We start from the raw sequence: 21,112 nt of genomic DNA, 5'->3' as shown, positions 1-21,112 counted from the left end.
ATTATTTGAGTTAATTATATTTGAATACACAAATATAATTTAAATCAGATAAGACTCCAAGTGACTTAGATTAGGTAAAATGAGAACTGTATTGTTTGTAAATTGATCTTCTTCCTAAATCCGCTAAAACTGTTTATCATCTATGAAAGGGATTGGCAGCGGCTGTCTGTCAGAGTCCCGCTAATATGCACGTCTCTAAGTGGTAGAAAGATGCTGCTTTCTACCAATAGGATCTTTAGATATGTTTGAATCGTTGGGTAGGTGTGGACCACTCATTGTGGTGGCCCACTTCAATGTATCCATTGGTGTGACTTACACCAAGGTGAGGAAGTATCTAAAACTTTTAACAGATATCTTATCTGTTAAAATCACAAGTGGCTTGTGCGTGTAACCCCGTTACAATGGGTCTCGACTTTGTCTTCGGGCTTCCGGCCGATGACCGTGGTAACACCGGTGTTGTAGTCTTTGTGTGCCGGTTGAGCAAGATGGTCGACTTTGGGGTAGTCCGTGACACCGTCACTGGCGACGAGGTAGCTCGCCTGTTCATGGACTGTGTCTTTAGACACCGTGGTCTTCCCGAGACCATCGTCCCTGATCGAGACCCGCGGTTCACCGCTGCGTTTCGGCAAACGCTGTTCCGCGTTCTAGACACTCGGCTGTTGATGTCTATGGCGGATCACCCGCAGACGGACCGCCAGACAGAGAGTGCTCGAGGACACTCTTCGCAGTATCTGCGCGGAGAGTCCCCGCTCTTGGGCTGAACGATTGTCCATGGTTGGGTTTGATCTCAACAACGCGGTGCACGCGTCGACGGGGTTCACCCCCTTTTACCTCAATGGGTTACGACACCCTCAGGTGGCGCTCACCTTACGAGGGGGTACCGGGGCTTCGGTCGTAAGTGGGGGGGGGGGGGGAGGCTCGGAAAAACCTTTCCTCCCAGGTCTCGGACGTAAGTCCAGCTTCACTGCGGAAGCAATTGTCCTCGTTTGTCGAGGACAGGCTGAATATCATCAGCAGGGCTAGAGATGCAATGGCACAAGCCCAAGATAAACAAAAGGAGTACTCAGACCAAAAGGGACGAGGACTCTTGAACGTGTTCAAGGTGGGGGACTCAGTTCTCCTAGATACTAGAAACCTACCGCTAAACACAGTTAGCTCGGTCGAGAGCAACAAACTGAAGCACCGCTTCATTGGACCTTTCACGGTCCTCAGCTGACATGGTGCTGCGTACACCATAGACTTGCCTAAGTCGATGACGACTCACCCGGCGTTTTACGTGGATCGTATGAAGCGGTACCACGACCCTCAAGCTCCGGCTGCCTCGCAGGAAGCGGTGGGCGGCCATGTGGAGGAGGTTGCAGCTCCTCGAAGCGGGGCATCGGCTCGCGATAAGCGGCTGGTACGCTCGCTGGTCGTAGGACGACACGGCGTACACCGAGGTGCCGTAAGCAGGGCCCCCGTAAGAGCCGTGGCCGTTCGGAGCCGGGTATGGTAAATGCTGCGACTCCTAATAGGGCGCGCGACCACGAAGTTCGGCCCGAAGGCCCGCAATTCCGTCGCGCAGGTACTCGTAGTCCGAAGCGTACGCCCGACGCTCGGCTCGAGCAAGGAGGTCGCGGACCTCCCGGAACAGTGAGCCAATGTCCTCACGAAGCCGATCCACGGCGCCGGGCTGACCAGCCCGAGAGGCAGCCTCGCCACCAAGGCCAATCTCCAACGCGATCTCGAGCGAGTACATACGCTGTCGGAGAAGGCGAAGCTCCTCTTGCTGAGGCCACTACCTGGCTCGGGGTTTCAGAGCACGGCGGCAATGCCTCCGGCTCGTAGCAATGGTCGTGCGAGGCCACCGCCTGTCTTCCTTGACCGGAATGGGGAGCTCCACTTCCACGTGGAACAAGTCCTCCAGGAGCGGCGTCTCCACGGCAAGCGCCAACTTCTCGTGAAGTGGAGGGGTTACCCAGAGTCAGAAAACTCGTGGGAGCCTGTTGAACAGCTCCAGGCTGACTGCCCAAAGGCTGTTGGGGTCTGGGACGAGAAGCAGCGGACGCTTCGGCTTCTTGGCCGACGTACGGGGCACGGTAGCAGACGGAGTCGCACCGCGCCCACGCTCTTCACGAGCTTTGGTTTTTGCCTGTTGCTTGAGCCCCTCCATCATTGGGTAGAGCTTACGTTTGCTCACTAGGTGAGCGAACTCGACGCGGAGGTCGCGCTGGTCCAGTATAGCGGACAGCAAGCGGTCCTCACGGAGTTCTTTATACTCCTGGTCGGAATACCCTTTGCGAGATACGTATCTCCAGAAGAGGTGTTCCACCTCAATCCAGGTCATAGCCTCAGAAGGCTTGACCCAGGAATAACCCCAAACTGGATGGAGTCCACCCTTTTCCTCCGCCATCTTACGAAGGTTGGTGACCCCCTTCAATGGGATCTTGTGTGGTGCTAAGCGCACACACCGAGCGGCTTCAATGTCGCTGACAAAGGGCGGCTCTGTCTCAACCAGAGCGCGCTCATATGTGCCCCTCGAGGTGTAGCCGCTGACAAGGCCACGAGGTGCCGTGAGCTTCTCCAGGAGCTGTAGAGTACCAGTGCCGTCATCGGGCAGGTAATAGCCCTTTGGACACGCAGCGCCCCCGCCAGAAAGAGGACCTACAGTAGCCGTGGCCGGCGCCGTTGCTTGTCCCGCACGGGCGGCTGAACCAGCGCTGTAGAATTGCGCCTGCTATTCATCGAGGTCATTAGAGACCTCACGGGGCTCGTCGACAGCCCCTTCTTCAGACTCGGAGTTATCGAACAGACTCCTGTAATCGTCGCGGGGCAGAGGCTGAGAGGCGGCACGCTTCTTCCTATCGGACGCGTCGCCCCCCACAGCAGCGGCGGCCTTGGAAGCTTGGGCGCGCGAGGCCTTCCGCCAGGGTCAGGTTCTTGACCGGCGGAGCTGCCATGGGCTCAGTGCCCGTCTTGCCGCTCGACGGCTCCTCGGCCTGGGTGTCCGGGTCAGCCGGGGCGTTGGGCACGTCGCCCTCCGCCTGCTTCTTGTCGTTGGCGGCCTGCGCGCTGCCTTCGGAGGTGTCCTCCTCCTCTTGTGGGCTCTCACCGGAGTACACGACCTTGGTGCAGCTGAACTCGGGCGAGTCCCAGTCCCAGCGCGGGCTGCGCCGTTCATAGCTGAACCTGGGGTTGTCACCTTCATCCGGTGGATCATCGGGCGACTTGCGAGACGCATGTTCGCCGTGCAACTCCTCCGCAGAACTGCTCGGAGAGCGCACCTCCTTGGAGGCCACACCCATGGCCTCCTTCAGCGCGGCCGACTCGTTCTTGGCTCTGGCCTTCTTGGCCTTCGACCTCTCGACCCGGGGTTTCGAAGGCGCATTCGCACCGCGCGAGATGCGCTTGGGAGGCATGCTTCCGGTCGACGTGGAGACCGTGGGGCTTGCTCGGCGATGCGCCAGATGCTTTCTGGGGCCCGAGAGCCAAGACGCAAGAGCTCGCGCCGTTGTCGATGGATTTCGACTGTGCGAGTGAAATGTGAGCCGTCACCGTACCCTCGCTCTGATTGGTCGATATGATCGAATCTAAGTGGGGGAGGATGTGACGGGGTTACATGGAATAGTGACCCTGGTACTATTCAGGGATGGCTACAAAATGTCACTCCTCTGAGTAGTGACACACTAGGCTTGAGAGTCAACGGATACATTTTATATTGGATAAACTGTAGGGAACTTCGGATTCGTATGCAGGCCAAATCTGTACTAACCTATAAATACACTCAGTCTTAGATTTACCGTATTTCTGATCAATCGGTCCCCTTAGGCCAGGGACACGTGAACTGTCGTTCACTGAGAGTTTGTATACTCCCGTTAGCACACTTCCTCTGTGCAAGGTGCTCGTGTGGCCCCATCACATCTAAGCAGGTACTTCAATTATATTCTTTCGAACAATTTCGTCAAATGGTTCGGCAGCATATCTTTACACCTTTACTTAAGCAGATCAAGAGCGAATTACTGTCGCTTCTCAATGCTGATTTCATTATTGCAAGTCGCAGACTCTATTCGTACCTACATTCAGCATATAGTTAGATTGATGCATAGATTCCTCCATGTACTGTACAAACAACAACAATGCCATACCTGCTTGATCATGTACAACCTGCCGTTGAGCTTTTGGCTGATCAAGGATGTACTGAGCTGTTCACCAAAGTACACCCACAGCATCGCATTCAACAGCAAGTCTCCTCTACGTAACTGACCATCGCCTCTTCGATCTCTTGGGTACCCTTGACGTTTGCATCCCGGGAGTCGCCGCGTTGCTTCACCTCTGGTCCCCTCACGGTAATGCCGCGAGCCATAGTCCGGGAGGGGGGTTGCCTGGGTACAACCTCCCAGTCTTCTCGTTTGTGGTGGGCGTCTAGGAAGCGCATGTGAACCGCAGGGTTATGTTTTTTGGGGTCCTCGGATTTCACTGAGTTGTGTTATATTTGTAGGATTTTATTAGTTAGGTTTCGTTAACTACTTACCGGTTTCTATGGCGGGTGGACGAAGAAAGAAAAAAGGAGGGCGCGATGATGGAGGTCGTGGTGAGGCGATATGTCGGTCGCGCCACGAGGATGGACTGCCGGTCGTTGAGAACTCTCTGGCAGCGGTACATATGAAGCTTGGCGACGCGGAGCAGCGAATCCGCGAGGGCGAATCGGAATCGGCGGCCAAGCCCTTCGACGACTTAGTTGAGCCCGAAGGCATGGAGATAACATCCGGTGAGGCCTTCCAGCGCGAACGCGACGCCGCAGTCAGACAAGCAACCGAGCATCTGGCTCAACGGGGTTACGTCCTGCCTGAGGCTCTGCGGTCAAAGGTAGGATGACTCCACTCGGTAGCGTGACGCTTGTCTGGGCTTGTCTCGGGTGGCCAGCAGTCTGGGCACCGTGTACTTATCTTCACCGGAATCGCTGGGCTCCGGGTGCACGAAATATGTGTGCGTTTAACACCTAGGCGAGGCGGGGCACCATACACGATACGTTCGTGCACGCGTTTTCGACGTTCCTCATTGTGTCAACCCGCTTAAGGACGGGGGCGGCTTGGATGGAGATCCACGTTCAGGGTTTCTCATCTCAACGCGGTCTTCCTAGCCTAAAGGGCCCATCCTAGGTTTCAGCGCACTTCGTTCCACGGAGCACAGCCGAAATCCAGTTCAGATCCTGTCACACGGTGCACAGCCGGGTCCGATGACAATCCCAGTCAATCAAAAATGGCGGTTTTAGGGTGACCGTACCGGTAGAGCTGTCCCTATTCTAAATTTGGCGAGCAAACCACGTGTTAATTATAGATTTGGCAAAGGCGAGTGGAAATTTCACAGCGGTATCGCTATTTTCCTGTCACACATAGAGTGAGGTAATGGATTGCGAAGTCGGTGAGAGATGAGTGCAAGCATTCCTGGACGAATCCGATGAACTACTCTAAACCAAGGTTAGTGCTGTGCGTCGCGCCTCATTTCAACCTGTCAAGTTGTAGATTTAAATGGAAATGAAGGTGCAATGTTGCCGTCATGTAGTGCAGCGAGACCTTTTCGTATCTCATCATTGTGTCGTAGCTATATAGCTAAAACGTAAGTGAAATCTCAGCATCATGAAGTAGCGAGGCAACGGGACCGCTAGCAGAAGAAGCACTTCGACTGGCAGAAACACCAGGTGTAGCTTCAGACGCAGTACCACCAGTAACAGCAGGAGTAGTGTCAGCCGAAGAACTATTAGCAGTATACGCAGTCACAGTTTAATTGATTGCACTTCCAGCAGCCATAGCATCAGCCTCGACGCCAGTTGCAGCGGTAATACTTGTACCGCTCTCTAAAGCTGCGGCTTCCTTGCGGATACGGGCCAACACGATTCTACGCTTGAGAGCCACGTATTCCTTGGTTTGTTCATCTTCAGCATCGGGCCTCATGCTAAAAAGATTGAGCTCAACTTGCTCTTGTGCTACTTGGTTGCGGATGGCGGCGTTTTTGCCATGCGCTCAGTCGCGGAGACTTGTCTAGCATAAAGAGCATGGCTGGCCCTTTGCTGGCCTATCGGCCTGGTGTAGCCTGTATTGGAGTTTTGATTGTACTCCTCTTGCGCCTGAGTATCAGCCTCGTTGTCAGCCTCGTTGTCAGCTTCGTTGGAGCTGAATTCCATCGAGGGGGATGTACGGGCACGCTTGTGCGGTGACTGCCGGATTTTAATAGCTGCGCGCCAAGTCCCCCGCTCGTCGGAGTCTTTCAGAATCTTCCAGCACTGCATAAAACACGGAACGCCCACTTTGATCTAGTGCTGATACGCGGCCATGGCAGCCAACGAACTTTGAGACAGCGGTGGATATCGTAGAGAACCTCGCGCTGAGAGAAGTTAAAGGACGATCTTGAACCCACATATATATCTCCTTTACGAGCTCGTCGAATACAACTTTGACGCGGCCGTAGAATTCATCGCCGCATTGGTTGATGCCGGTACCCCCGTCATTGTTCACTTGTATCCAGGCCTCGCAGAGGGCTTTATCTTCCGCTATCCGATAGCTTGCTCCTCGTGGGCGGCCGCTCATCTTGATTGTGAGCCGTCATTTCTCACGCTGCCCAAAGCTGTTTTCATGGCCGAATTTGGCCGCAGAAATAGCTATGGGATCGGAAAGCTATTTTTTGTTTAGCATTTGGCGATACCATTGGCGCCACCTGTAGCCAAATCCAAACCAAATTTGGCATTTGTGGGCTGGATAGCTCGACCGGTACGGTCACCCTTAGCCTCAATATCAACCGGGTCAGTAAGCAGTTGGTGGCTTCTAGGAAAATCCCTTTCAGCCTCATCACACATCAGTAGGTGGATTTGTAGCCAATGGATATGCAAGAGACTTGGGCTCGCTATGCTAGATAGTGAGCGTCATACATGTACACCAAGACAAAGAGAAATACATTCAGTTTGAGATTTAAAGTTAAGTCTTGTGTCGACTCTTGGAGTCCGTAGGGGATACGGATTAGTACGTCGTTCTGGTATTAGAACGACCGCTATCCTTAGCTAAGACTCGGAGAGTCTAACCCGTCTTCCTCTGACCCAAAGCTACGGCAGCCCCGTTTCATCATAGGAATGATGGGGCGATGCTCTCTCTGTTCATCGCAAGCTTCTAGCAGCAGTAGAGCTGGTGTCAGGCTCCCGCAGCTACCTGCAGCAACAGCTAGCACTACCGTTGCAAAAGCTTAGAGAACTCAAAGTGGCTGTGGAACCACTAAAAAAGTATCGGCTTATAAAGGTTATTACTGATGGAAGTGTTTTGTTTTGTTTTTTGCGAAATGAGCCGTCGCTGGATTCCTCACCATTCCCACAGAGACGCCCTTTGCTCTTGCGGGAATGTGACCTGCAAGCTGCGAAATATCTCTAGTACCGGTACGTGCTACACTGTACATGTATTAATAATGGGGAAATTCCAAATTACTTCCGTAATTTTGAACTATTTCCAAAATTGGCCCAACTGGGAAATGTCTTTTTTTGTCTTGACCTGCCGTATTTTTTTTCGTCAGCTCATCCCCCTTTCACTTTGTCTGGGAAAAATTATAAATAGCTTGGGAAATGGTGTAGTTCAAAATTACGGATGTAATTTGGAATTTCCCCACTATTAATACATGTACCATGGTACATGGATTGCTAACAGGAGCCTACTCTGGAGTTGATTATGTCGCGATTATTGCCTCCCCAGATGGCATGTGGCAGGAAGATTTGAACTAGGCACTACAGTACATGTAATACATAATAAACTGTAAAATGCGTGTTGTGTTTTGAAACCGGAGAATGGGCAAAATGGGCATTCGTCAGTACACTAGACCTCGAGGTCAGAAGCTGCCTACCCTGCACGGTAGGGCCTAGTTGCCCAAGCACAACCTTTGTTCCCTTTTCCGCCTGCTACTGATCGAGAGTACCATTACGATGACACGAGCTCAGCTACTCCATTTATTCCACTACGGCTAGCACAATACGAAAGTTTCCGAGTTGGACGATCGGATTCTGATTAAATGGGCAGATCGTGATTTTCGTGCAGTGAAAGTGACGGTAGAACTTGGTACGCGGTACCCAAGCGCCTGGAAGTTGTCCAAAATGGCGTGGTCCACGTCTTCATCTTCGTCACTATCAGGCAATAATGGACCGAAGTGATGACGCGCGCGCTTGCTCGCGCGTAAACTCTCCAGCTCCTGGAGCTGTAAGAAACCCCGACGAGCAATGTGCCTCTCTTCCGAGGCTTCCTCGGGACGAAGAGAGCTCGAAGTCGGGCCAGATCGGGCTGAAGAAAGCGAGGATCGGGTGCTGGGAGTGGTGCGAGCCATGATGATCGGTAGCGAGATGGGATTTTGAAGAATGACATGCAGCGACTGAGTGAAAAGCAGAGAGAATTCGCGCGATTCGTGCACGCACGAAGGAGCCGACCAAGTGAACGACTGATCATATCTTCTCAGCTCTTTCAATATCAATCCCTTGGTCAGCTCTCGGCCGAGAGATGAATACCCTAACATGTCGCACCTTCGTTTTCCCTTATTGCACACCCCATACCATGTCAAATTTCATTGGTCGAGAGCTCCTAAGGGGGTAAGTTACTCGGGGCATGAAAGCGCCATGGCAATTGGTCGTGCCATGTGCCGTGGTGGCGAGAGTGCTCGTAGTGCGCACCAAAACTTCGTTCTGCTCACAAATACCAGGTCCAGCACCCTTCAGCCACTGGTGGAGCTCATTTTGAATTGAACTGGTTCTAAGTGCAAGTGCAAGCCGTTGGTTCATCTTGCCGTGGCACAGGTCAATTCATTCGGAAACGGAACGTCAGGCAAACTCAGAGCCTAACCTTATGGCATGGCATGACACCATGGTGCGCGGTTAGAATTGGGCCTAAGTATACGGGTATCAATGTATACTTCAATATGCTGTTTAAAATTGGGCACTTGCGTATCATGTATCATTCATTACTTGAGCAGAAGACTTGGTTGTTTGAGTTCAATCGTGTTATGATAAACACAATAACACGATATCTGACTATACGGTACTTAGTATTAAATGCTTAACCCCTTCAGTACTAAGCTGGGTGCTTTCCCTGGAATCATACTAAGTAACAGCTGGATGATCGGTGTACCGGTAGTGGTGTTACAGGAAGCTGCCACGTCTTTCAGTTTGAAATTTGCTTCGTACACAACAAGTCTTCCAGCTACCAGGACCAACAGCGCAGAATGATCAAGTGCGTCAAGTGCGTGCTTCTATTCGTGACCGTACTCAGCCTTCTCGCGAGTGCTGAAGTGCTCTCGGCGCCCACAACAAGTTCCGAGATCACGTCACCCGACTTGAGTATCTCGGACGGGGCCCTGGCTGTCCAGATGGGCAAGGACAACAAGCGATCATTTCGTGGCCTGAAGACTACTGACGACGCAGCAACTGAAGAGAGGACTAGCACTACTGAGCTGGCCCAGAAATTCAAGACTGTGTTATCCCAGTCGAAACCTGTTCAAATACTTGCGGCCGTGCAAAAAGCGCGAATTGAGAAGCGAGAGGCTTTTATCCAAAAGCTGGTCGACGGTAAGGTTAACTACGCCACCTTGCATGCGAACAAGGTCACTGGTGATGAGTATTACAAGGTATTGGGCGTTACAAGTGCTGATATGCAGTTTGGTCATTTAATGACCCCCAAACTGAGAAAGGCGAGAGGTTACGTCGACTATCTTGAGATAAAAGACAAACAACGTCGAGGCTTTTAATGAATGCAAACCTCTGCCCCTGTGAAGAATGTTCTGCATATCTGAGGAATACTTACGCGTCGCGTTGTGGGCGTTGCTTGCTTTACTATTATGTATATGGGAAGGCTGCTGCGACTCGTAAGAAACACTTATTAATCTATTTCAGCGACCTGCGCGGTTGGCGGCGCACCGCCACCTAATACATCTGTGCATCTACATACTGCTGTGAACGCCCGCAGATTGGCTGTAACAGGCAGTTGTGGTCCCATCGGTGCTTAAAGTACGCGTTGAGCGCACGTCCGTCGGCGCAGATCTGCAGCAGCTCCCGCACGCGCTCGTCCGAGAGTTCGCCCATGAGGTCGTGCTCTTGCCGCGGGTCGCGCTGCGTGTGGTAGGCGCGCACTGCGTCCGATCCGTCGGCGAAGAAGTGCAGACGAATGTTGCCCACCACCGCGGCGAGGTTTGTGGCCGGGTTGTTGCTGTAGGCCACTCGCTTGCCGGCGCCCTTTGGTGGCAAACGCTTTAGTGAGTGGCCGATGCTGGACTGCAGCAAACCGCCAACGGGTAGGCCCACGATATCAGCCAGCGTGTTGAGCATGTCGGACTGTGAGGCAGCGTCGTCAACCACCGCGGGTGCTTTTATCCGGCCTTCCGCGATAATTGCGCCGGCGACTCGGGACGACGCGATCTGGTCCTGCTCGGGCGTGGCACTACCGAGCTCAGGCGCTTGACCGTGGTCTCCAACCACCACCACGATGGTGTCCTTCAGCACGTTGTCCTTCTCCAGCTGCTCCATGAAACGACCAAACACCATGTCCGAGAAGTACCGCATCTCGACGTAGTCGCGAATAAGCTCTTCATGCTCGTGACCCTTGTAAAGCGGCGCGAACTGCTCCATTTCCTCTCGGTGCTCGGTCGCATAGTGGAAGAACCAATCTGGCCGCTCGTGGAACGGAACGTGGCTTGAAATCGTGTAATGCGTCGCAAACCACGGATTCGTCGACGCGGTGGTGACTGGGAGAGGTTTCTCCGTCACGTTGTTAGGCGTCTTCAATTTAGCAGCGGCCGCATCGCGCTCCGCTTGCTGCTTAGCGACATTTTGGGCAAACTGTCGGGTACGAATAATGTGCGAAAGCGCTGTGTACGACAGATCGTCGTGAATGCCCCAGTACGTGAGCACATGGTTGCCCTCGGCCCAGTTGTCGAGCTTCAGTTCGTTCTCTACGATATCCACAAGCCCCCACCGATCTAGCACGGTGTCGAAGCCATGCGAAGGCAGGAAGGTGTCCCAGTAGTCATAGTCCGTACGTGTGCCCGTGGTGAAGATGGTATCGTAGCCTTTGGCCTTGAAGAGCTGCGGGAGGCCAGTAAGGTTGGTCCCCACGCGACCGGAGGTTGTACCTGTCTCCGTCACGCTGTCGTAGGGCATTTGTCCGAAAAGCAGCGTTTCAATCGAGCGACTTGTTCGCCAAGTGGACCACATGTTCCGCAGCGCCACACCGCGGGATGCCCACCGATCAAAGTTTGGTGTGAGCGTCACGTTCGGCGGGAGCAAGGATGCAGTTGCTGCCTCCACCTCTTCTTCGAGCGCGCTGTTCAGGAGGAACCGCGAGTCTTGCATCCGGAAGGACTCCATCACTAGCAGCAGCACATTAGGCCGCTCCTCTCGATCAACTTTGATGTCAAATGCCAGCGGACCGTCGAACGCCAGCGTACGACGGTAAAGCGAATTTTCGTCAAAAACCTGGCAGAGTTCCGTTTCGCGCTCAATGAACTCGCTGAACGGTTTGGTGCCGATGCTGCTTGAGCTTCGCTCCGCAATAAATTGCACCCCAGCACCCAGTCGCATGGGCTCAGTAAGCACGGGGTTCAATGCAATCAGGCCCACCACAGTCGGCAGCACATTTGCCAGTGCTAGTGTAGTGAAGAAGAATACCACGACGAGCAGAGCGAGCACAACGCGCGGTGTCAGCCGGAACGACGCGTTCCGCAGGCACGAGCAATCATCGTCGTCATCATCGTCGCTGTCCTCCGAATCCTCCGAGCTATCGGACTCGTCATCGTCGTCCTTGTCGTCATGCAAGTGCTCGTAGTCGCTCTCCGCGATACCAACAGCGGCGCACTGCTGATACAGTCGGCTGCGATGCACGAAGCGCAGGACGTCCCAGTCCATGAGGTTGATCCAGCACGCGCCCAGCAGCCCGACGAACAAAGAAAGCAGCACGGTACATAGCGTGGTCCAGAACAGCACGCGCCACTCAGCCGCATCGATCTCCAGCTCGCCGGCAGCGTCGCGCTCGCGGAAGTACATGGCGACGAAGTCCAGCGAGAAGCGCATCTTGCGCCCCCGCAGGAAGACCGAGTCGAGACACAGACCCCCGATTGCCGCCAGGAACACCAGCGTGTACACCGCCAGGCGGCCGAACTGCTCCGTGAGCACCACGGCCTCTGCCCACGCAGGGGCGTCCGCGTCCTCCTCCTCGTCGTCGTAGCCCTGCAGCCCTCGCTCCACGTCTGCAGCGGCAGCAACAGCCTTCTCGGCGTTCAGAGCCTTCTGCTTCTCCCAGCGCCGACGCGCCAGCCGGCGCCGCTCGGCCGGGGACTTGAGCGTGAGGAAGTCGAAGGTCCAGAGCGCCGCGAGCATGGCGACGCACACGCACAGGTCCTCCATGGCGCCCAGCAGCAGCCCGAGCAGCGCCACCCACCACGTCTGCTGCCAGGCGTTGGCCCACCTGTCCAGCACCACGGGCAGCGTCAGCAGCCGCGTGAGGACGCCGTAGAGCAGCAGCGCGCCCGCCAGCAGCGCCCAGTCCGTCCAGCGGTGCACGCGCAGGTACACGGTGGCCTGCAGCCAGCGGCTGCGGTGAGCGTGCAGCAGCATCGTCCAGGCAGGGAGGTCGAGGAGTGAGGATGCAGGAGCAGATGCAGGTGCAGAGCGGTCGTTGGACTGTCCAGCGCTGCAGGCGGCCTCTGCATGAGCCAGGAGCCCGAAGGAGTCGTGCGATGGCTCTGCACGATTGTATCGCATAGGCGCCGTATGAATTGGTGGAGGGACACGGGAACAGCGAATATATTGAATTAGTTGAGATCATGAGTATGTAGTGATGGAGGTAAGTTTGAAATATGTGGTTGTGAAGGTATTGAATCTGAGTAGTGACAAGAGGCTACTGTTTGAGTTGAGAGCACTCTATTAGAAGTAGGTACCCAGGATGCGGTACATACTCTTGGTACCAGAATATGGGTACTTTGGGGGGTATGGATCTTTTGGGTCCACCACTAGCTTGGCCATGGTGGCACCCTTGGTGGCGGTGCAGCCTACTCTGGCATCGAGAGCCGCAACGCGTTTATGGAGAAGTTGGCCATCTCGAACCAGAATGCAAGATATTCCCAAAGAGCTGCGCGGCATCACCACGGCCGACCTGCTTGCCCAACGTTGTCCTGCGGCGCTCTCGTAGCGTGTCGCGCGCGGATCTCGCCTGCGACGAAGCTGAAGAAGCACTGCGCCAATGTCCTCGCGACATGATATGGGCGTTTCCTGGGAGGAGCCGCAACGTTGGTCGCGGAGCATCCTGCGGCGGTTCGCGGGCGAAACGCCGCGAATGGCTGGCTGGCACGCGCTGCACTCGGTCGCTGCAGAGAATCGCTCCGCATTGGTGATGGCCTTGCCGCCGGCGACGAGCTCCTTCTCAAGCGAAAAAAGCGGGGGCGACAATGCCGAGATGATATGCTTCTCGGACAAAACGGCCTCGCGGTTTCAGCCGATCCCGTGGAGCCGTGGTGGGTGAGTCACCTCTGGCCGTGAGGCATGGCGCTGCGGCAGCGTGCATGCTCATCGCGGTCATCTGCAGCGCTCACGTCGCAGCAGCAGCTCCCGTTTCGGGCATTTTTTGAGAGCCAAAAATTGAGGTCTCCGCCGCGGACGTCGCGAACGAGATCGCCTACTTGAGCCTGCGAGCCCTGGCCGCTCTCTGGGCGAATGGGTCCGAACCGCCGGGCTCAGAGCTCGCCCCGAGGTCGAAGCAGCACCTGCCCGGGGCCGGAGCAGCCTGCGCGTGACCGACCCCATGCGGTGCCCCGAGGGCGCGTGACTCGTGGCCCTTGCGCCGCAGGTGTTGTTTGTAGCGGGGCGTGAGGGGCACACGCAGCGGCGCTGGTGCCGCGCAGCCCCTCCCCTCCCAAACACGGCGCACCGGCGCCGCCCGCTTCAAGTGCTCAGCCTCAGCTGGCGGTGTGAGAAATCGATCTCTGCCACGTAGCGATTAATCCGTAACAGCGGGCTCGGCTCACTGCCGCTTGATGTAACAGCAGCGCTAACAGCACGCACGGTGCGATACGAACTGACGTGCTGCTGGTATTTCGGGGCGGCGGAGCTCTTGCAGGCTGGTGGGAAGCTCCGATCGGAGCCCGCATGCGGAGCCTGAAGGTGTCGACCACCGTTGAGTTCGGCCGCTCTCTGTTGCCGAGGCGGTAGCCATCTCGCGCGGGCTCTGCACGGCAACAATGGATACGATCGGTCATCTTCGTCGCGCAGCCGCAAGGCGAAGACCGAGGCGGGCCGCTCTCCGCGCTATGCACGGCGCTGCTGCGGTTGTTCGAGAATGTTCCGACACTTGAGGCCACGGCCGTCACGCTGGCGGCGCTCGGCTTGCGGCGCAAAGCCTTCCTGCTCCTGCTGCAGCTGTGCGCTTCATGGCACAGCTCGAGCCGAGGCGTCTTCAATGTGCAGCAGCAGCTTGCATGGATCGGCTCGCCGAGAGCCGCGCTGACTCAATCCGCAATCCGCGCGGTGTGACATTGGTGCCGTCGGGAAAATTGCTCTTCCTCAGCGCTTCTTTGGCGCGCGGCCGGCCCAAACGGACACTGCAAGTACAGGTTGCCCTTCTGCAGTGCTCGGAGCACTGCCGCCCGCTTTGCTTGCAACGCCGCGCAGTGGCCTATCTGACGAACATACTCGTGGTCTCGGCCCAAGGTACTTGCATGTTGCGGCCAGCTGACTCAGGCAGGCATCCTCAGCGCCGCAGCCAGCATCGGGCCTGATTCATGTGGGTAGGTCACTCACTGCCCCCGCTGCGGCGGCCCCGGCAACTTCAACCGCCAAGACCCGCCGCCGAGCAACTATACCATCAAGAAGGGCATTGCATGCGTCCTGGCAAGCAATCCTCCAAGCGTTGCAGCTAGCTCACCAAGCCGGACATCACATCGCATTGCGAGCGTCCGTCGGTTTCGTTCTCGTTTCTGCTTGTCGCTATTGCGGGCACATCCCCGCCAGCTGGGCGCCTCAGATGGCTTCGTTTGTGTGCGCCACGCAAACCCCGCCAAAGCCGCTCGAAAGCCGATATGGCTGGCGTGATGCGCTGCGATCCTGTTCCTTGAAGTGCGCGCATTTGCACCGTCTTTTGCCAACTTCTCGGTGTCCAACACGGCCGCTTTTGGCACTCGTGGGTTTCATTGTTTTGCAAATGTACCCCTTTTTGAGACGGATCTGAGTGCCCAGTTTTGAAGCCTCCTCCTCCCTCACTCTCCACCCAATCTGTAGCTCTCAATCCCAGCACAAGTCGCGCGAGCTCAATCACCCTTGTTCAGTGAACGCCCGTGGGAGCCAACATTTTGCGAGCCCCTCCCGGGTTGAAAGCATCCTACACTCACTGCAACAATGCAACAACGCAACAACTCTCTGCATTGAGCTCGCTCCGAACATTGTCTTGGCGACGTAGAAGGCGACAGATCTAGAAAGTCGGCCATCCCCCAAATGTCATTTGCCCACTCGGCGCTGATCGAAGGACAATGTCATTCGAATTGGTGTGGAATGCAGCACTTCTATTATATTTCAATGTCTAATTGCGCGGATCCAAGAAGTGATGAACCATTCCTCGCTCTCAGTCTCATGCGAATCGTCGGAGACGATTCGCATGAGTGTCTTGTACAGGAGGCATTAGAAGTAGGAACCGGGTTGGTTTGGTAGGGAGCGATGAATTCGACTTAGGACCTTGGCGCGATCAGTCCTGTGTTGGGGTCTCCGGTGCTTCTAGAGCACCGCTTCGTGGCTAGGCGAATTAGCTTCTGCCCGCCGTTGCCCACACACACCGGACCCAATGAACCGAGTTTGTGGTTGATGAGCTAATGGTGAGTACACAATTTGTGCAAGCTTCGTAATTCGAGGATTTCCTCAGTACACCCGATTTCATTGTAGCCCAGAATGCCTCGTTTGGCGGTAGCCAACCCACCGCGTTTTGCGAGCTCGTGGGGGGTAGAAACAAGCGTTTCGACAGGACCCTAGCCCGCTCGAAGTATACAAACTTCAAGTGAAACCAGGACGGGGTGCAGATGGGGCAGACCAGGCGATCACTTTTCGCGGGGCGAGATTTTTTCTCTGGAGAGGAGAGAGCGCCGACAGAGGGCGGGCCAGGGGAAGGCGCCTGCCCGCCCGCGATTGCAATCCCCGACGCCATAGCTACTTTTGCGGGGAGGACGACGGAGAGCCCGGCATAGACACGAGAGAGAAGCGAGCGCGAGACGCCGGACACCGCACCCGACCCAAGCGCCTTCCCCTCCTGTGCCACGTCAGCCGTTCCGCAGCCATGGAGGGCCAGCAGACCAAGGTGCGGCGAGTTGCCACCTCCTCTCGCTTTAGACACACCCGTGCCAATTTAGGCTAGTGCTAACCTGACCGTTGGTTGATGACGAATCACCCGCAGATCTACGTGCCGGACCCGGAGGTGGCCTGGGTGGAGGCCAGCATCACCAAGGGCCACGTCGTGAGCGAGACCACCGTGGAGGTGGTGATTGAGGGCGACGAGGCCGAGGAGAACGCGCCCAAGCACCCGGAGGCCGGCTCCATCCGCAAGATCGACGTACGTACTCGTTTCCCCTGGTTACCACTATCCTAACCTTGATGTACCCATTTTCTCTAACCGAGGATCTTTTTTCCGTTGTTGTTGCGGAGCGCAGAAGTCGACGATGCTGCTGCAGAACGCGCTGACGAACCCGGACGGCTGCGCCGACATGGTGAGCCTGAACTACCTGCACGAGCCGGCCATCCTGTTCAACCTGAAGCACCGCTTCCTGCGCCAAATCCCCTACACATACACGGGCGCCATCTGCATCGCCGTGAACCCCGTACGTGGCCCCCATCTCCCCTCTATCGTCATCACCTGATATCTAACAAAAAGTGCTTTTTTAAAAAACGCAGTACTCGTGGCTCGACATCTACACCAAGGAGCTGCAGGAGCAGTACCTGGAGCGCGACCGCAGCGAGCTGCCGCCCCACGTGTACGCCACGAGCGCCGGCGCCTTCCAGCACATGCGCGTGTTCGGCGAGGACCAGAGCATCCTGGTGAGCGGCGAGTCGGGCGCCGGCAAGACGGAGACGACCAAGATCCTCATGTCCCACTTGGCGTCGGCCGGCTCGCAGTCCACGTCGGACGCGCAGGCCAAGGAGGCCAGCATCATCGAGCGCGTGCTGGACGCCAACCCGCTGATGGAGTCGTTCGGCAACGCCAAGACGTCGCGCAACGACAACTCGAGCCGCTTCGGCAAGTTCTCGGAGCTGCAGTTCGACGCGCTGGGCCAGCTCATCGGCGCGCGCTCGCGCACGTACCTGCTGGAGAAGTCGCGCGTGTCGCTGCAAGGCCTGGGCGAGCGCAACTACCACATCTTCTACCAGCTGCTGGCGGCGCCCGAGGACGTGACCGCGGAGGTCAAGGTCACGGGCTTGCAGGCCAAGGACTTCCCCTTCATCAAGCCGCACGACGAGGACATCGCCAACGGCGTCGACGTCAGCGCCGGCTTGAGGGACGCCGAGCGCTTCCAGCAGACCGTGTCGTGTCTCGAGACCATGGGCGTGTCCAAGGAGGACCAGATGAGCATCTTCAAGGTCGTGGCGGCCATTCTGCACCTGTCGCGTCTGCAGTTCGAACCCATGCCTGGCAATGACGATGCGTCGCAGCTGACGAACACGCCCGAGAACCAGCACGCGAGTGAGCTCGTGTCGCAGCTCATGGAGTTCGACGACAACCAGCTGCACACGGCGCTTTGCACGCGCGAGATGACGGCGGTGATGGAGACGTACGAGGTGCCGCTGAACGTCTCGCAGGCTGAGGGCGCGCGTACTGCTCTGGGCGTCGCGCTGTACTCGCACATGTTCTCGTGGCTCATCCACCGCGTCAACATGTCGACGAGCGCCCCGCACACGGATGTGGCTCACAAGATTTGCATCCTGGATATCTTCGGCTTCGAAATCTTCGAGAAGAACTCGTTCGAGCAGCTGTGCATCAACTACGCCAACGAGAAGCTGCAGCAGAAGTTCACGCAGGATGTGTTCAAGTCCATCCAGCAGGAGTACGAGGATGAGGGCATCCCCTGGACGCGCATTGAGTTCGCCGACAATGTCAACGTCCTGTCCCTGCTCGAGGGTCGTTTCGGTGTGCTGTCGCTGCTGAACGAAGAGTGCATGCGCCCCAAGGGCAGCGACGCCGCTTTCGCCAACAAGCTCAAGGCTCACTACAGCGACAACGACCGCTTCGAGTGCCCGCGTTTCGCCCGCGACGCGTTCGTGATCAAGCACTACGCCGGCCCCGTGCAGTACGACACCACCGGTTTCCTGATCAAGAACACGGATGCGCTCCAGAACGACCTGATTCTGCTTATTAAGAAGTCGAAGGCACCTTTCCTCAAGAAGCTGTTCCCCGAAGAGCACGTGGGTGATGCGATGACGGGTATTCCCGGCACGAGCGCTGCCGCTGCTGCCAATGCGGCGCGTGGCCGCCCTGGCCTCAAGCGGAAGAATTCGATTGTCGCCGACACGGTGGGCACGCAGTTCAAGAGCCAGCTGAACGGTCTCATGGAGGACATTCGCCGCACGAACGTCCACTACATCCGCTGTATCAAGCCTAACGGCAAGAAGAGTCCGCTGATCTTCAACAAACTGCGCGTGACGGAGCAGCTGCAGTGTGCCGGAGTTGTTGAGGCTGTGCGCATCAGTCGCATGGCGTACCCCAACCGTGTGCTGCAGACCATGTTCTTGGAGCGATTCCGTGGTGTGGCGTCGTCCACGACCGCCGACGGCACCCCCTCGGCGTTGGCTGTGCTCACTGCCACTGCTGATGAGAACCCGTCCGATGAGACGAAGACGGCCGCTGCTGTTCTCGAGCTGCTTGCTCAGCTGATGCCCGGCAAGGACAGCGAGTACCAGGTCGGTAAAACGCGTGTGTTCTTCCGCCAGGGCGCCCTCGAATCGCTTGAGGAGCTGCGCACGCGCAAGTTCAACGCTGCGGCTGTGGTGCTGCAGCGGTACGCCAAGAAGTGGATGGCCATGGCAATGTTCCAGAAGGTGAAGGAGGCTGCCATCGTCGCTCAGAAGGTGTACCGTGGCCACCGCGCCAAGACCCAGTACAAGCAGCAACGCAAGGCTGCCATCAGCGTGCAGAAATACGTCCGTCGTCACCGTGCCCAGCAGTTGCTTGTCCGCATGCGTGAGGAGTACCGTGCTACGCAGATCCAGAACATGTGCAAGATGTTCGTTGCTCGCCGTAAGTACTTGGTTAAGGTGAAGGCAATCCGCACGATGCAGAGCGTGGTGCGCATGCACTTGGCCATCAAGGCATTCTCGGTGCTGCAGAAGCAGGCGAAAGAGGACGCGAAGCTCGAGAACCAGATCCAGCTGCTGAAGAAGCGTCTCCAGCAGGAGCGTGAGGCGCGTATTGAGCTGGAGCAGCAAGCGCAACACGGAACCCGTGCCTCCGTGCACATGCGCAGCGAGGAGGCCCTCGAGGATGCTGACCTGGTGATTGACCAGCTGCGTCGTGAGAACGCCTCTCTCAAGGAGGCCAACACGAACCTGAAGGCGTTCGGTGTGCAGCTCCGCAAGGAGAAGGAGGTGATGGAGCGTGGCGCTTACGTGAACGGTGCCTCTTTCGCGGCCGCGAACCAGCGCGCCATGAAGTTGCAGGATGAGAACGAGGCGCTGAAGAGCGAACTGGCACGCTACAAGACTGGCCACCGCAACCTCAAGGCCCAGCACGCTGGTGTGATGGAGAAGATCACGCTGATGCAGAGCTCGCTGAGCGAGGCTCTGAACGAACGTCAGGCGCTTCGTCACACGGTGGACCACCTGAAGCAGCACACGGAGCACCTCCAGGGTGAGAACATGGCGCTGGCCAAGGCCAACGCGCGCCTGCGTTTGATCCTTCGTCAGGACCCGGAGCTCAGCCGCAAGCACCGCGAGGAGGTTCCTCGCCTGACGAAGCTGGCGCTGTCCTCGAAGCAGCCGCAGCCTAAGGCGACAGTCAACAAGTCGATTGCTGTCCCCTCCAAGGCGATTGAGCTGTCGGAGCCGAGTGTGGGCATGCGTGTGTCCCTGTCGACGCTGCAGCCGCCTGCTCCTCCTATGGAGAGCAACCAGTCTGTTGGTCAATCTATGATCACGCCCATCAAGCGCGCCAACTCGCTATCTACCAAGAAGCTGTCGCACGAGAGCTCGAAGTCCACGCGCGTGGTGAACATCCGTGAGATCTCGACTGCTGGCCCCGAGGAGGAGCCGGCCGTTGTTGCTTCTCCTACGGCCGAGGTTCTTGGTGAGCGCCTGTCGTTCGCGGAGGTGATCAAGGGCCGTGATCGTCGCTCGTCTTCCATGTCCAGCACTGGATCCTCGTCGGGAACTCCCGCTCCTAGTGCTCCTTCGAAGAGCGCGGGTATTCGTCAACCGACGGGCGAGGACGGCCCGATTGAGGCTCCTGGCAAGGTGATGGGCATCGTCCTGGAGGGCGAACCTGAGGACAGCAACGACCGCGTGAGCTTCAGCGTGACGCTCGGCGTGGACATGCTGGAGGACGCGAAGCAGCAGCAGCAGCGCCAGTCCCTCACTGGTGCGGCGCCTGCTATGAACAAGCAGGGCAACACGAACGGCACGGGAAAGTCCAAGGGCCGCTCTCGCCGTAGCTCGTACGACCGCACCGAGTCGTTCAACAACGGTGAAAACAGACGCAACTCGTCGCTTCGACAGTCGTTCACTGGCAGCGTGGATGGCGGACGCACTCGACGTAGCTCGTATGACCGCAGCGAGTCATACGGCGGCAGCGATGCCGTCAGGAATTCCTCGCTGCGGCAGTCGCTCACGGGCAACCACCACAACAACGGCGGCAACCGCGGGCGATCTCGTCGCGGATCGTACGACCGCAGCAGCAGCTACAAGAGTCGCCAAACCAGCGATACCATGAGCAACGCGAGCAACAGCAGTGGCGGCGGCGGCAAGCGCATTGAGCTCTAAGCCACAACACGACGGACAGGTCAGCCGAGCTGAGCTGACGTACATTCTGGAAACGACGACGGAGAGCAAAGCAAGGTGCATGGTGCGTGGTGTACATGTCGATAGGATAGCGGGCCCGACAACGAGGCCGCT

General features: G+C 56.9%; 5 protein-coding genes across 5 annotated transcripts; 2 read left to right on the top strand and 3 right to left on the bottom strand.

The window, feature by feature from the left end:
* Window positions 1-1,507: 1,507 nt before the first annotated feature.
* Window positions 1,508-1,738, bottom strand: IUM83_04677 (ATP-binding cassette (ABC) Superfamily; the record flags this gene model as incomplete). The annotated part of the gene is made up of 1 exon (XM_067928772.1): window positions 1,508-1,738. One exon carries the CDS (start codon window positions 1,736-1,738, stop codon window positions 1,508-1,510), a length of 231 nt encoding a protein of 76 aa, XP_067796070.1.
* A 1,102-nt stretch (window positions 1,739-2,840) lies between these two features.
* Window positions 2,841-3,398, bottom strand: IUM83_04676 (ABC Superfamily; the record flags this gene model as incomplete). Its single annotated transcript, XM_067928771.1, has 1 exon — window positions 2,841-3,398. One exon carries the CDS (start codon window positions 3,396-3,398, stop codon window positions 2,841-2,843), a length of 558 nt encoding a protein of 185 aa, XP_067796071.1.
* Window positions 3,399-9,216: 5,818 nt separating this feature from the next.
* Window positions 9,217-9,738, top strand: IUM83_04675 (putative secreted RxLR effector peptide protein; the record flags this gene model as incomplete). Its single annotated transcript, XM_067928770.1, has 1 exon — window positions 9,217-9,738. The coding sequence occupies one exon, from the start codon at window positions 9,217-9,219 to the stop codon at window positions 9,736-9,738; it is 522 nt and encodes a 173-aa protein (XP_067796069.1).
* A 175-nt stretch (window positions 9,739-9,913) lies between these two features.
* On the bottom strand, window positions 9,914-12,598 carry IUM83_04674 (sulfatase-like protein; the record flags this gene model as incomplete). The annotated part of the gene is made up of 1 exon (XM_067928769.1): window positions 9,914-12,598. The coding sequence occupies one exon, from the start codon at window positions 12,596-12,598 to the stop codon at window positions 9,914-9,916; it is 2,685 nt and encodes an 894-aa protein (XP_067796013.1).
* Window positions 12,599-16,295: 3,697 nt separating this feature from the next.
* On the top strand, window positions 16,296-20,980 carry IUM83_04673 (myosin-like protein; the record flags this gene model as incomplete). Its single annotated transcript, XM_067928768.1, has 4 exons — window positions 16,296-16,316; window positions 16,413-16,568; window positions 16,666-16,833; window positions 16,907-20,980. 4 exons carry the CDS (start codon window positions 16,296-16,298, stop codon window positions 20,978-20,980), a joined length of 4,419 nt encoding a protein of 1,472 aa, XP_067796115.1.
* Between the last annotated feature and the right edge of the window lie 132 nt (window positions 20,981-21,112).

Source organism: Phytophthora cinnamomi, assembly GCF_018691715.1.
Source record: "Phytophthora cinnamomi strain GKB4 chromosome Unknown Contig17, whole genome shotgun sequence".
NCBI lineage: Eukaryota > Oomycota > Peronosporomycetes > Peronosporales > Peronosporaceae > Phytophthora > Phytophthora cinnamomi.
The sequence above is the reverse complement of the archived record's forward strand: the minus strand, read 5'-3'. Positions and strand labels throughout refer to the sequence as shown.